This window comes from Triplophysa dalaica, chromosome 8 (genome assembly GCF_015846415.1).
Source record: "Triplophysa dalaica isolate WHDGS20190420 chromosome 8, ASM1584641v1, whole genome shotgun sequence".
In the NCBI taxonomy this organism is placed as follows: domain Eukaryota; kingdom Metazoa; phylum Chordata; class Actinopteri; order Cypriniformes; family Nemacheilidae; genus Triplophysa; species Triplophysa dalaica.
In genome coordinates this window covers 12386483-12400473 of record NC_079549.1, presented here as the reverse complement: position 1 = coordinate 12400473, position 13991 = coordinate 12386483, and the positions used below count along the sequence as shown (strand labels likewise).

The 13991-nt window shown below is 37.6% G+C and overlaps 1 protein-coding gene across 1 annotated transcript; it reads right to left on the bottom strand.

Annotated features, from left to right (window-relative positions):
* Positions 1-1363: 1363 nt before the first annotated feature.
* Positions 1364-13868, bottom strand: pgap1 (post-GPI attachment to proteins inositol deacylase 1). The gene is made up of 26 exons (XM_056755893.1): positions 13416-13868; positions 12761-12914; positions 11820-11995; positions 11454-11625; positions 11188-11348; positions 11039-11091; positions 10819-10885; positions 10643-10748; positions 10485-10543; positions 10308-10391; positions 10049-10098; positions 9762-9813; positions 9558-9635; positions 9037-9112; positions 8670-8743; positions 8355-8406; positions 8153-8219; positions 7965-8070; positions 7597-7635; positions 7307-7491; positions 6875-7105; positions 6585-6720; positions 6430-6480; positions 6100-6314; positions 5876-5980; positions 1364-5504 (listed from the first exon to the last, which is right to left on the bottom strand). Exons 1-26 carry the CDS (start codon positions 13545-13547, stop codon positions 5363-5365), a joined length of 2823 nt encoding a protein of 940 aa, XP_056611871.1. The 5' UTR covers positions 13548-13868; the 3' UTR covers positions 1364-5362.
* Between the last annotated feature and the right edge of the window lie 123 nt (positions 13869-13991).

Genomic DNA, 13991 nt, shown 5'->3' with positions numbered 1-13991 from the left:
TAATGTTGTGAGAGACGTGGTTGAACGGACCGAGTTAGGAATAATGTTCCACCAGGAAGGAGTTTTGAATGAGAATGAGCGGGAAAAAGCGATTTACTGCCCTTATGGGAAGGCAATACAAGACGCCGCTGGTTTGCTGAATGCAGGGATCTTGATGGGGTCTAGGAGGGTGTGAAAGTATGCTGGTGCAGATCCAGTGATAGTCCTAGACAAGCATTACGGATTTTAATCTGATACGGGCTTCAACTGGTAGCCAGTGGAGGGATGAAAAGGGGAGTCACATGAGCCCTTTTGGGCTGTTGGAAGACAAGGCATGCTGCTGCGTTCTCAACTAGCTGAAGTGGTTTGATTACCTTTGCTGGAAGACTAGCAAGGAGAGCACTGCAATAGTCCAACCTTGAGGACTAATATGTGGTCCATATAGGCACATAACCAATCTGTGGAGCCAGAATTCTTGCTAGTTGGTAGGGGATCAAATACGTATTTCACTGACTGAAATGCAAATCAATTTATACCCTTTATATAACATTTTTACCCTGATTTTTTCTCTATCAGTTAAAATAAACCTACCATAAAAATGACCCTTCATTTCTTTGTAAGCAGGCAAACTTACGAAATCGGCAGGGGATCAAATAATTATTTACCTCACTGTGGTTGTGGTTTTGTAGTTTTAAAATATAATACTTTTGTGAAAGTTGGTGTCTAAACAAGTATTTTCTGCTGGATAAACAAGTAAACACTATAAATCCACAGTGGTGTTATGCATGACAAAACTATATCAATATTTTCAACGTATACAAGGTTAAACCTTTTTCAGGAAATGTCAGGAAAGATTGTATGATATATAGTAAACCACTGTAACTTATTGTTATTTAAATCTTATGGCACAATTTGTTTTATGGTAATCAAACAGACAGTTCACCCACAACTGAAAAAATTGGGTCACACTTTATTTTAAAATCCAATTCTCCCTATAAACAAACCTAAGCCTCTTCCCTCAAACTCCAAATTTGGTGCTTATTAATAGTTAGTATAATAGTTTTTAGGTTTTGGCATTGGGTAGAATTAGGGATGTAGGAATGTAGACATACAGAGTGTGTTTTATAAGTACAAATAAACAGCCAATATCCCAATAAGCAACTTGTTAATAGTTTGAATTGGTCCCTATAGTAAAGTGTTAACAAAATGGTTATTTACTCATCCTCATGCCGTTTAAATCTGTATACGACTCTTTCTTTTGTGGAACACAAAGATATTTTGAAAAATGTATATCGTTCATAATTAGTTCATAATCAGAGTTTACGTTCACACATTTCAAATTCTGAAACCAAAAATGTATAGACATAAAAACACTCTTGAGATATTAAGAAACGAGAAACTCCCAGTAAACAATTTATTGGGACAGCATAAGTGCACAAAAACTGCACATATTTTTGAATAAAATAACATTAGTGTAAATGGTCATGTATATAAACACTGAAAGCCACTGGTTTTACAACACTTTACAAACCTGAGTGTTCACTTTGTAATTTCAAATAGGCAATTACATTGTTATCCTGCACATTTTAATTACAAAACAAGTGCACAACACCTCTGACACTAATAATGACATATGCTGCTTATTTCTGGAATATGAGCTGTCCTCACAACCACATTAAGACAACGTTGATCACAACCAATCACAGAAGCACTTTTCCCAGCCACTTATGTTCATTTAGCCTGAAGGCCAATCAAAGTACTAATATACATATGTGTTTTTAGACCGTGTTCAACACAAAGTCATTACAAAATAAGTTTATACAGTTTTGGTATTTACTGTACCCACACTTAAAATATGATCATTATAAAAGCACCAAGCAAAACAGCACTTTTATCAACTTGTATCAATTACATCTCCAAGTAAACATCTGTAACCATGAAAACATTACGACACTGCAAAAGAGTTTAATTAGGCCATTTACTGATAAAATCCGTCTTGCAATACAAATAACTCTTACTATAACCCTACAACCATAAGATCTTTTATATACTCATTAAACATGTTACCTCTTTACAATACACAGCTGTGGAAAAATTAAGAGATCATTTCAAAATTATTTACAGTTTTTCTGAATTTACTTTAGCTAAAATGTTTTTTTTTTGTGAAAATATTGTTTCTATTTAAAAAAATTAGAAACAGGTCGAAATAGCAGAAATTATGTTATGTATTTTTCAGACCCTTAAAAGCTGCAAAGAAAACAAGTTCATATTCACTTTTAAGCAATAAAACTGTAGTATTTGCAATTAGCAAAACGATTTATAACCATCACAGTTTTCATGTGTGTTTTCATACTGTCAGTCTTTCACATTGCTGTTGGATGACTTTATATAGTTCATGAGGTTCGATTTAGTTAAAATTCAACAGACACTGGACTCGACTGGCCACAACAAAAAACTAACCAAAATCTAAACTCTAAACTAGTTGCCAGTAACTTACTGTAGATATACATTTATTCAACTTACTGACATTTATATACATCTACAGTAAATTATCGGCAGCAAATAAAATACATACAGCTAATTATTTTACAGTGTAAACTATTTGAAATGAAAATTTGGAATGATCTCTAATTTTTCGTGGCTGTAGATATTTATAATACATTGGTAACACTTTACAGTAAGGTTGTATTTGTAAACAAATAAAAGCATTAGCTAACATGAACTAATGAACACTACTTTCAGATTATTTATTAATCTTAGTTCATGTTAATTTCATAATTTACCAATTCATTTTTAAAGTCAAAACTGCTACAATTAGTTAATGCATCATGAACTAACATTAATTATGATATGGGCAATAACACTAATAACCGTTAATTCATTCTGAAAACCCTACATTGGTCATTGTTAGTAAATGTTAGTTAATGCATGTACTAATATTAACAAATACAAAATTAATGTTAAGTTTATTCATTTGTTTTATACATTTCTTTAGATTTGTTTTACAAAATATAACAGTGAACAGCGCTATTGTTTTGACTGAACAATCTTAAAGAACAACAGCATTTAGGTTTATGAGGCAGTGAGATGCATCCTATAAAACTCACAGCTAAATTGAGGCCTGTCACAAGCTACACCCAAATACAAACAGAAATATTGTATTTGATTCCCAAATACACAATACGACTGTGGTATACACAGGCTTTTGTTCCCCCAATTATATATATTTTTTCCAGATGGCCGGTTACAGCTGAATTGAGGTGTTCGGTTTTACATCTGCTTCCTTTCTAGTTAAGCGAAACAAGCTATATATAACAGCATACATGTTGTTTCCAGTCTTCAAATCCACCTCTATAAAAAAACTGTATTCTTGTAATGTCACTGCAAGTGTCCAACTTCTATCAACAAATATTATCACTCACTGTAGAGACATCTCTATTCAAAAGATAGAGTCATCAGTACAAACATTGCCGTCAATGGGAGGGATAAAGAGCTGCTGTTGAATCAGTTTCACTTCAGTTTGAAAGAAATCACGACCAGGACCTGATCCTGGATCAGCCGACATAATCAGATCCCGGCCTCAAAATATTGTGGCACATCACAGTGAACATCAATGAAAACAATCATAATCATTACGAGAAGAAAAAAGCAGCACATTTTGCCACAAAACGCTCAAATTGAGAATGAGGCCAAGCAAGACCCCAGCAATCACAACACCTGACCAGTCATTTCTCATTCGCAAAAATCTTAAAAACCCACAGAGACACTTACTGAAGTACACTCACCGTGAAGATGACAAGCCTGTTTTGGTGAAAAAAAAGCCTGTGAGAGTAGGATATAGCCAAACGTAATAGACATACCGGATTGCTAGGATGACAAGAAGCTTTTTGAAATGGTATCAGAGATGCAGGTGCATATAACAAGAAAGGCACCATTCCTCCATTCCACACGATGACAAATTACATTGGATCAGCTCTAAAGTATTGAGCAGATCGGATGAGGAAGCAGGAATACAAACAGCAAGTAGAGTTGTGGCAACCGAGATTGTGGCAGTGATTGTAATACCTCGCCTTATGTTGCGAGACAATGTGATGTTTTAACATCAATTATTGTCTAAAATGATGTGGATATAAAAATTATATTGCTTGTCAATCCACATACAAAACATATAACATCTCCAGACGGTATGTTATGTTGGTGGTTAGCTGTCATACTTGGTTTTGACTAAATGTGCAACAGGGGGGTTAGTATAGGAACTGATCGGTCAGAGAGGTACATCTCCACTGAAAAATACAATAAAATTAAACACGAATAGTAAATAAAATAGTTTAAGGCAGAATTGACCGATTGAAAAAACAGGTAGAGAGATGTAGCCAGACAAATGCACAAGCTGAATGAACATTTAAAGCTGTTTTTATTAGCTAAAAAGTAGGGCTGTCAAACGATTAATCACGATTTATCGCATCCAGAATAAAAGATTATGTTTATAATAATATATCTCTGTGTACTGAGCATATTATTTTTGCATTTATAAAATATAAAAGTGAATAAACATTTATTTTTCATTTAAATTATTGGTAAATATAAATGAATACATGTAAATAGGTTGGGTTTATGAATTTGCACAGTAAACAAACATAATATGTTAGCACAAACTTTTATTCTGGTTGCGTTTAATTGTTTGACATCCCTACAACAAAGTCAACATGGAACAGAAATCACAACCCCTTCTACTTTTCTAATGTGACGTAATTTCTGAATATTCCTCAGTAACAACATTAAAGATTAGCATTTTTTGAATTGTGAACTTTCTGAATGTGAGTTTACAGTCAATTGTGTAGGACAACTTCACTCCTTAAACTCAATGGACATTCAAAATAACAGACACTGTTGAAAGACGCACCAGGAATCTGTGCGAGTAAAGTAAACCGGGATTATTAGTCTCATGTTGACTTGTGGCATTACAACTAAATCTGATGGATTTAGTTCAACCCCTCCAAACCCATTAAACACATACAGACGCTAATTTCCCATACATGTATTAAATCTAATCTTAATCTAAAAACAACTATCACTGAACGCTGTTCTCAAAATTCAGGACTAGTCTTAATTTTGTCTGGGAAATTAGCCTAATGAACAACATTGTTCATTAATACGAACATACGGGATTTAAAAAGGAAATACCCTGTTGAGAAGCCACAAATGACAACACACAACAAATCACATGACTCCAGAAGGGCTGGTCACAACAAATCACATGACTTGAGATTTGCTGGTCCAGTGATGTCACCCGTGTGACCCCACTGAATGCACACAAGGTTCTAAGGCTGTCTGGAGTTTCACGAATCCTTGGTCTGGTTTTAATCTAAGGTTTGTGAGGAGGTCAAAAATAACAAGAAGAGACCAAAAGGGTCAAAGCTGAAGACAGGAAGTGAGTGACCCGATAAATATGCAGGGGACAGAAAGCCAGCATGCCCACACACAGAGGCAACAGCAGACGTGTCGTCAGATTCAGCATCAACCTGCTGTAATAATAACAATAACGTGTAAATAAACATGTACATGCAGTTTAAAAGTTTACATGTTTTAAAATCTTAATTTCCTTCCTAAAACCTTATAACCGAATTTAAGACCTGGTAAGTAATATTTGGGTACATTTTGCTGCTGTCCCTCAGAAAGCTTGTATTCGTGATTTTTCTGTTTTGCCATAAATTGTTATTATCAGTCACCGTCTGATGTAAAGTGCTTTTTCCATTTCCTGAAAAACTGCAAACTTGGACATCTGAGGTTTTGAAAGGACGGCAACGATTTACTAACTTTCATTGAAAATAAAAACCTCATACACTGTGTGCATCTGACATCATTCAGCTTTAGTAAGACAAAAATGCACACAAACCTGTGGAGGAGTGTATGTGTGTTATAGTTGATGAGCAGTACAGAGCTCAAGAGCAAGGGCAGCGTGTGAGGCCAGCAGGGGTCAGGATCCAGATGAACACAATATCTGATGATACATAGACATGACAAACAACAACACAACTCAAACTTTATCATAAAATGTACAAGAGATTTCAGTGAACCTAACATGCACCTCAAACAAAGCCTTGAAGACCAGTTTATTACCTGAGATTGCGATTCCAGTGGATAAGGGAAGGTGCGCAGAGCATCATGGGAAGGGTAAGCAGTGTGGACAGGCTAAGGTGGAGCTCCAGATCATCTCTCACATCTTGTAGCAGTGATTCTGACAGCAAAGGTGTGCCGTTACATTCTTTGCCTTTACTCTGACAATCATTGCTGTGAAACCCATTTTCAGAGTTTTGAGAAACCTTCTGGGGCGCCTGATTAAAGCGGAACAAAACACAAGACAGTACAGATTGTGAGCTACTATAATTAGAAAGTCTATCAATTTAACACGTTAAAGTGAAACTGGAGCTGTAAAGATTTTTTTTTTACCAGATTCAATACATGACTCAGTGATCTCTCTGCCATCTGTAATCTAAGAACCTGTACAGAAAACCCAAGATTAAAACCATCCATCTCATTATTTCTCTTTCTAACACAACAAGATATAGAGCAGGCATGAATATAACGATGATATGTTCGCTCACCCTGTAAAAGTGGAGGAGAGTGGAGATCATAAGAGCCAGAGCACCACAGGTGACACCACCCAATGCACTCAAACACACCATCAGGAGAATCTGAGTTCGAAGACGAATGGTGCCACAGTCTCGTGACACTAAAGGTCTGTCGTAAAACAGTAACGTGACAACACAAGTCACACACGAAGACACTTGCCATCCTCACTAGCAAAATTATATAATATATGTTTTTTTTAACAAATATAACGCATAAATATATAAAAATCATGCCCATCATAATATAAAGCTGTTATTTTTACCTGTGCATTGGAGCAAGCACAAAGGACAGAAAACGGACAAAAACTCTAAGGATTGTGCTGCCCCAGAATGCAATAGCTGCACCTAGCACACAGAGCAGTGGGGACACCAGACGTGGCCATTCCTGTTCAGATGGTTTTACATCTTGAGATAAGTCCCAAGTAGGGTTTAATGGAAGACTATCCACCCCTGGGAGACCCAAAGAGAACCAGATATCCCGAAACCAGCTCTGCCTGTGTGAGAGGGGGACGGAATAAAAACAAATACATGACCGTTGAACTACTATAAATGGATTAAATAACAAATTAAATTCATTTTGTATTGCCAACATATTGCATGATCAGATGTGTGTTCTTGTGATCTAAGACAGTCCTAATGCAGCGATAGAGCAACAACATTCACACAAAGTAAAGCAGCACTGTAGAGAAACTCACCTGAGCAACAGCATCAGTAGCAGGACAGGCAGTTCCAGTGTGTGCAGCTGTAAGGATTTACTCATCGCCTCTTGCATTCCAACAGGACGTCCTGACTTTTTCACAGAGCTCAGTTGAGCCCTGATCATCAGAAGAAGCACTACGGCTGTATAGACAGGCAGCGTCGGGCCACAGAAACGCAGGATCTAATAAGCAACAATTCCTTTTAAATATTAGGAATGCCCACAGATTCAAAACATATGACAAATTTATGATAATAATTATGGTAATATCACACAATACAAGTTCACCTGCCCAAGCACTTTGGGAACGGAAGTCCGAAAAGACACCTGCAGAGAAACAACACAGTTTAAGTGATAAACTAGCTGATGACTAATGACTACTGCTAATCTATGATATTCATGCACTAAAACTGTCTGAACCAGTGGTTCCCAACTGATGGCTTTTTTATTTAGTCCATGTTATGTACATTCATTTTGATTTATTGTTTACTCTAGTGTTATAATTTCAATTTTGTTCAGTTTGAAATTGTTGTTTAGCATTGCAAACAATTCTAGTATTGTGTTGGTTCACCATTTGCTATCCAATGTAAAATCTGGGTCCAGAATCAAATCCATTTGAGAGCTGCTGGTCTAAACAAGGGACATGTGTGAACTACCTTATACTGGCAGTTTGGGGCAGTGTGGAGCTGCAGAAGGGCACTGGAGGTGTTGTCTGGGCGGCTGGTGTGAAGCATGCCATATATCTCACTTACTGATGGAATACTTCAATGCAGAACGACAAAAGCTCATTATAACTTGTAAGAAATTAGGAATAAACAAGTATATAAAGAATGTCTCCGTCTACCTTGCTGTGGTAAAGGAGTCTTCACGAAACCAAGGCACACTCAGTCTGTACACGCTGGGTAGTCTGTCTGTAAAACAAAATCATTTACAAACAGACTTTCATATCACTATGCTGAACTGAGTCATGAATCACTTTGCTTTACTGAGTCATGAATCACTATGCTAAACTCAATGACGAATCACTATACTGATACACCGGTTACCTTTAGTAGACTTGCAGTCACTCACGACTGTGATTCTGAACGCCTGATAAACCTGCAAAAACAAAGTTAAGGTAATTTATTTATCCATCTGAGGTTTTGCAAATCTTAAATTCTAGACAAGAGTAAGCAACAAAAGTTTACAGTGGGACGGTATAGCAACCAAACAGACCCTGTAATGTGTATTAGAGGATTTGTTTTGTACCTTCAAATGAACTTGAAAGCTAAATATTGTGAATATCAAAAATATAAAACAAATCGAAAATAAAAACAAAACAGAAGTTAATACAGACCAAAATGCCTGTTGTGAGTGTTTACCTGGTGAAAGTCTTGTAACTGCAGTGTATGGAGCAGCCCGGATGAGTTAATGCTAATGTCACTGACAGTCAAACCTGCAAAAAGACAGATTTATACTCAATCATTCATCTACAAAAGTTAACCCTGGAAATCGAACCCATGACCTCAATGTTTCCAGCATCATGTTCAAACAGAGGTTGAATTGCAAAGTTTGGTGGATGCTGCGCCACTGAAGTGAGAGAAAACGTTTGCTAAATTGTATTTATACGTCTACACCATCATCACTGAAAATAAAACATCACATGAACCATGCATTTACATTAACAATTTAGTAACTGAAGGATCATTACTGACGTATTAATGATTAAATACAAGTTAAAGGGCTCACCAAAGGACAGGACATGAGGCATCTGCACGGTGACAGAAAAGCTCTCCTCTCTCTGAAGCTCACACTCCACCGTAAACTACAGGAAGAAAGACAATAACAAAGCTGAAGAGCACTTATGAAGTCATCCGATTATGAGATCAACAGTAATATTGATACAACATTAAAGGAGTAGTTCACCTTCAAAATGAAAATCATGACATCATTTACTCAACATCGTGTCATTTCAAAAAGAAGATTTTTTAAAGAATGTTGTTAACATCCCACTATGGTTACAGTGGAAGTGGATGGGGGGCTGTGCTAACTTGTTACCAACATTTTTCAACATATCTTCCTTTGGGTTCTGCAGAAGAAAGTCATAAATGTTTGATATGACAAAAGGGCCTGTAAATGATGACAATTTTAATTTTGAAAGTGAACTACTCCTTTAATATTCATCATATTATATTAACAGCATATGTCTTACAACATAACTTCAAAGGTTTTATATCTAGTATGGTAAAACCCTTTTTGGAGTTACTAACCTGCTCTCCACCAGGGTTAGATGCATCAATGATGAGATGGGACACATGAGAGAGCTCACTGATCTTAGCTGTAACAGCCTAGAAAAACAACAACCGAAAATATTTGTATTATTTTTTAAACACTTATTACAATATAACATTGTAGAATCGTAATATGTACTAGAAAAATCTATATAAATATATAGTGGATGTTTGTGGATTGACCTTATAGGCTGGAAGAAGTTCTGTCCCAGATGACAGATCTACTGCCTGCACACTTTGAGGACAGACCAAACAAACTCTTTTAAAAAATCTCTAAAATATTATTATTATAATTGCTACACATTCCTACAGATTTACATGTCATTACTTGTTTTTTTATGACACTTGAACCAGCAACCATCCAGTTCACTGCTCCAAGCCAATGTGCACACCAACTTAAATTCTCCTAATCATAAATGCTGACAGTCTCAAACACTTGTGAAGGAATTGATTTTCAGTCAAAGACTCACCAAACAGAACCACTGATCTGAGTGCAGCCATACAGCCAACTAGACATTTCCTATTGAAGACACAAACACAGACACCTGTGTAAAATGCTAAGACATTTCACAAGGAGCATAAATGATGAGGAAAACAACATGTGTTCGCATAATGAAAAAAGTCATGATTTAGCCCTCTAAAAACATGTAAAATGCTTATATGAAATGCCAACATAACTTTTTAAACGCCTAGCCTATAGGAATGCGTAATCCAGTGGGTCTCTCTCACCATATTATTACTGCGGCAGTGGAAATGACTGTAGGCTTTCCTTCGACTGGAGAGAGCGAACAGGAAGTACTTGACTTCAGCTTCCTGTGGACAAGATTGAGGTGGGTTGGGTGATTTACACCAGCATACAGTGAATGTGATGCTGTCCGAATGAATTGACCTAAAACAGATATTCACCTTGGGAGCACTATAGAACAGACGGAGCGTGTTGACCTCCATCCATGCCTCGGGAGGAGCTATGGATGAATTTTGGATGAAAAGAGACAGATTTTATATGTAAGCTATGCAGGAGAGATGAATATAGAGAGATTTCATAAATATACAAGAGCACAAACCTGAGAAAGTGACAGGGTCATGTTGTCTTTCGCCAGGCTGCTGTACTGGATGTCTGAAGAAGTGATAGTTTAGCACGGACATTCGCTTCTCTGGATCATCTGTGAACTGATGAGCAACATCCGTCAGCAACAAACAAATGGCTCAATACTTTAAATGGTAGTAGGACAGAACTCACCTGGCCTGTTTCAGGTTCAATAAGGTCAAAAAATGACCTGACTGTGGCCAGAACCAGCTCCTTGCACCTTTAAAAACAAAATAAACAACAAATATAAAACTAAGATACTGTGTCACAAAAAATAAATCACAACCATGACAAAGCACTAAATTGTTTGCTATTACAACACCAAATAGTTTAGAAGCTTACAAATTAATAACTGACTGTGACAAAAAACTACCAAACAATGGAGAGATGATCTGTAGAAACCCAAGTCCTAGGAACTGCAGTTACCTACGACATATGCAAAAATAAACCACATCAGCTGAAAGATATTAACCCTTGAGGAGTTTTATAAAGAAACATTTTAGATAGGGTGAGTAGACTTACCACTATAGACATTTTATTGAGGTCATCAATGGGACAGGACAGCGCAGTCAAACCTGAGCGCACCTGGTAGTCCCGATGACCTCCACCCACAGAGAGAACAGTTACATTCCGAAAATTTTCAGCATCTGTTGCCCAGCGCTTACTGACTGTAGTATAAAACTCTACCAAACACACACACAAACAATTTTAATTCACTAAAACTTTTTGTTGGTTTAAAAAAAAAATCTCACGCACATTTATCTGAAGGTGTTAACACATTTGCTTACGCAGTATATAAGGGTCCAAAGACAGCACAGGTGCCTGGTGCGGGGAGGCCTGGGTGATAATGAGACCAACCAGATGTGGGTTGAAGCGTGGCAGGGTGAACAATGCTCTTGCCACCACTCCACCCATAGAGTGACCCACCAAAACAACGCTTGTTGGGGGGTCAGGCTGGTCCTGCAATGAGACCAACAAGCATAAAAAAACATAACCACCAAAGACGGACTGTCGATATTCGAGATCTAAGTAGACTCTTTAGGTAAAAAAAAAATTCACGTAAGTGTGCACAACTGCAAAATGTGGCCTTGAGAGTTAGACAGAAAAACAGACAAAAAAGAAAGCAAGACTCCCATGACCTTTTCACCTCTGACCTTGTAAAGGCGCAAGACAGCTTTGATGCACTCGTGAAGAAAGTGAGTCTGTCTCCGCAGGCTGCCCCCGTACAGAGCCACTAGCTCCTCATTAAAATCAATGGTAAAGACGTTCATTTGGATCTGTCTGTCCAGGTCCTCAGCTTTCCTTAATGCCACTGAACCGAGAGATCGAGCTGCAACAGAGAGTATAACAACTTATGCCAAATACAACTTATTCTGTCTCACTATTGGTTAGAGCTGATCAAATCAGTGGATTAAAGGTCCAGTGTATGACATTTATAGGCATCTAGTGGTGAGGTTGCGAATAGCAACCAACGGCTCACTCCAACCCTCCCTTTGGAAGCACTATGGTGGCTGACACAGGACTAAGATCTAGTCATGTTTTCGCTTCTTTGCCAAAGAAGAACGCGTATTTTCGATTCGTGCTCTGTAGAGCAGTTTGTCAACATAACAACGTAAGGGGACCAGCGGTAAGGTGACAAAAGCTAAACATTATGTTAGGTCATCATACACATCGGAAGACTTAGTTATGTATATTACATTGCAATTCTGTCAAAAGATTCACCCAAAAAAGAAACACGATAGATCTTAATAAAGTTGACAGATTGCAGAAACAAACTTATCTATTTTTTATGTGTCGTTGTTGGAGGTCTCAGTTACTAATTCCCTGATTATGAATATAAGAACACAGCACACATTTGGCACCAAAATCGTGCTTTGAGTGTGAATGCATATTACAGAAACCCTACATTTAAAGGAACAGTTCTCCCTAAAATGTAAATATGGGGACCGTTTTTGTGGAACAATTCCTTAAAGTAAGCTGTCTGGCCAAATGTATCATGAATAATACACTGATGTCAAAAATCGTGCGCAATATTCAGACTTGTAGATTACACAGGAGCCTGAGACAGACCATTGAGAAAACAGTCCCATCTCACCTTGCTTGTAGCTTCCTGCATTGCCGGGCAGAAAAAGCACAGGAGCGCCCGTGAGTTTGAGTCCTTTGGTCTCCTGTGCATACGCGCCCTCTCCATACAGATAGAGCCCGTATGATGGATACTGGCGCGCGACCCTCCGCGGGAGCTGCACGCGCTGCGGACGTGAGCGCACAGAAACAAACGTGAGTAGTCAGGCGCAAAACGCGTGGTTAGAAAATGAACAAATAAATACATCCATGTTTTATTTTAACAGATGGTGCATGACTTATCGTGAAGAATCTTCGGTCTTACTGGGAGATTTAACGTAATGTGTGACCTGCCATGCTCGCTAATAAATAGTTTAGCCTGATATGATATACAAGATGAATGATTTTTGGAAATATGGGACAAAAGTATGAAGCGTTTGAATTTACATCAGTGATACACAAAGACGTGAATACAAATATGTTGAGCGATGCTTAGAACCAGAAATGTTTGCTGTTGCCAAAACAACAGGTAGAATGATAGGCGTGAGGAAATACTGATTGTGTGGCCTGCAGCTGAACTGTGAACTTGTGATATTATCCTAGTTATACGACGTTTTGTATTTTACTAATGCTGAACATATAGAAAACAACAGTCATTTTATAGACTATTTCGGTTGCGTTATACTCACTCGGTATTCTGGGTACTCGAACATGTATGTCATGCTACATCGGTTCTCCTCGAAACCAAACAACAGTTCCCGCAACCCCACGAGCAAAACCCCAAGAGCAAAGCCGAAAAACGCGTATGTAGTATACCTCATGTCTGCACGAAATCGGCTTGACTTTATTTACACATTCATTTTAATCGCGTCTCCCTTTTCCTCATTGTAACACACACTGCCTTTTCAACCTATAGTAAACCTCCTACGGATCTGTCTCACGTCTCCTGGGGTGACGACAAGATACTGGCAGGAAATGTAGCAAATAGACAGTAAGCATAGGCTTCACGGTTAGCCAATGAGAAATAGCTTGTTGGGCGGGCTTTAATAGGTGGGAGGGTGATGAAGCTGTAGTATATTTTATCGTAGTAATTCCTTGTCTTGGCTGCATCCCCTTGCATGTTTCCTTAATATCTTTGCTTTTGCATCATCTTTTGTTATGACCTTTCATATGTACGACATAAATAATACGTTTATGACCAACACAAGTAATTTATTGTTAAATATAAAATGTTTGTGCAATGATACAATGGGGAAATGTTTGGC

What these genes read in the sequence shown, in the direction of transcription:
- pgap1 (XM_056755893.1), bottom strand. Translation starts at nt 13,547, where the DNA reads ATGAGGTATACTACATACGCGTTTTTCGGCTTTGCTCTTGGGGTTTTG. An exon ending in TGTTCTATAGTGCTCCCAAG is followed by an intron (nt 10,392 to 10,484) that starts GTGAATATCTGT and finishes TCTTGTCCACAG; the next exon opens with GAAGCTGAAGTCAAGTACTT. An exon ending in CTACTGATGCTGTTGCTCAG is followed by an intron (nt 7,106 to 7,306) that starts GTGAGTTTCTCT and finishes CCTCTCACACAG; the next exon opens with GCAGAGCTGGTTTCGGGATA.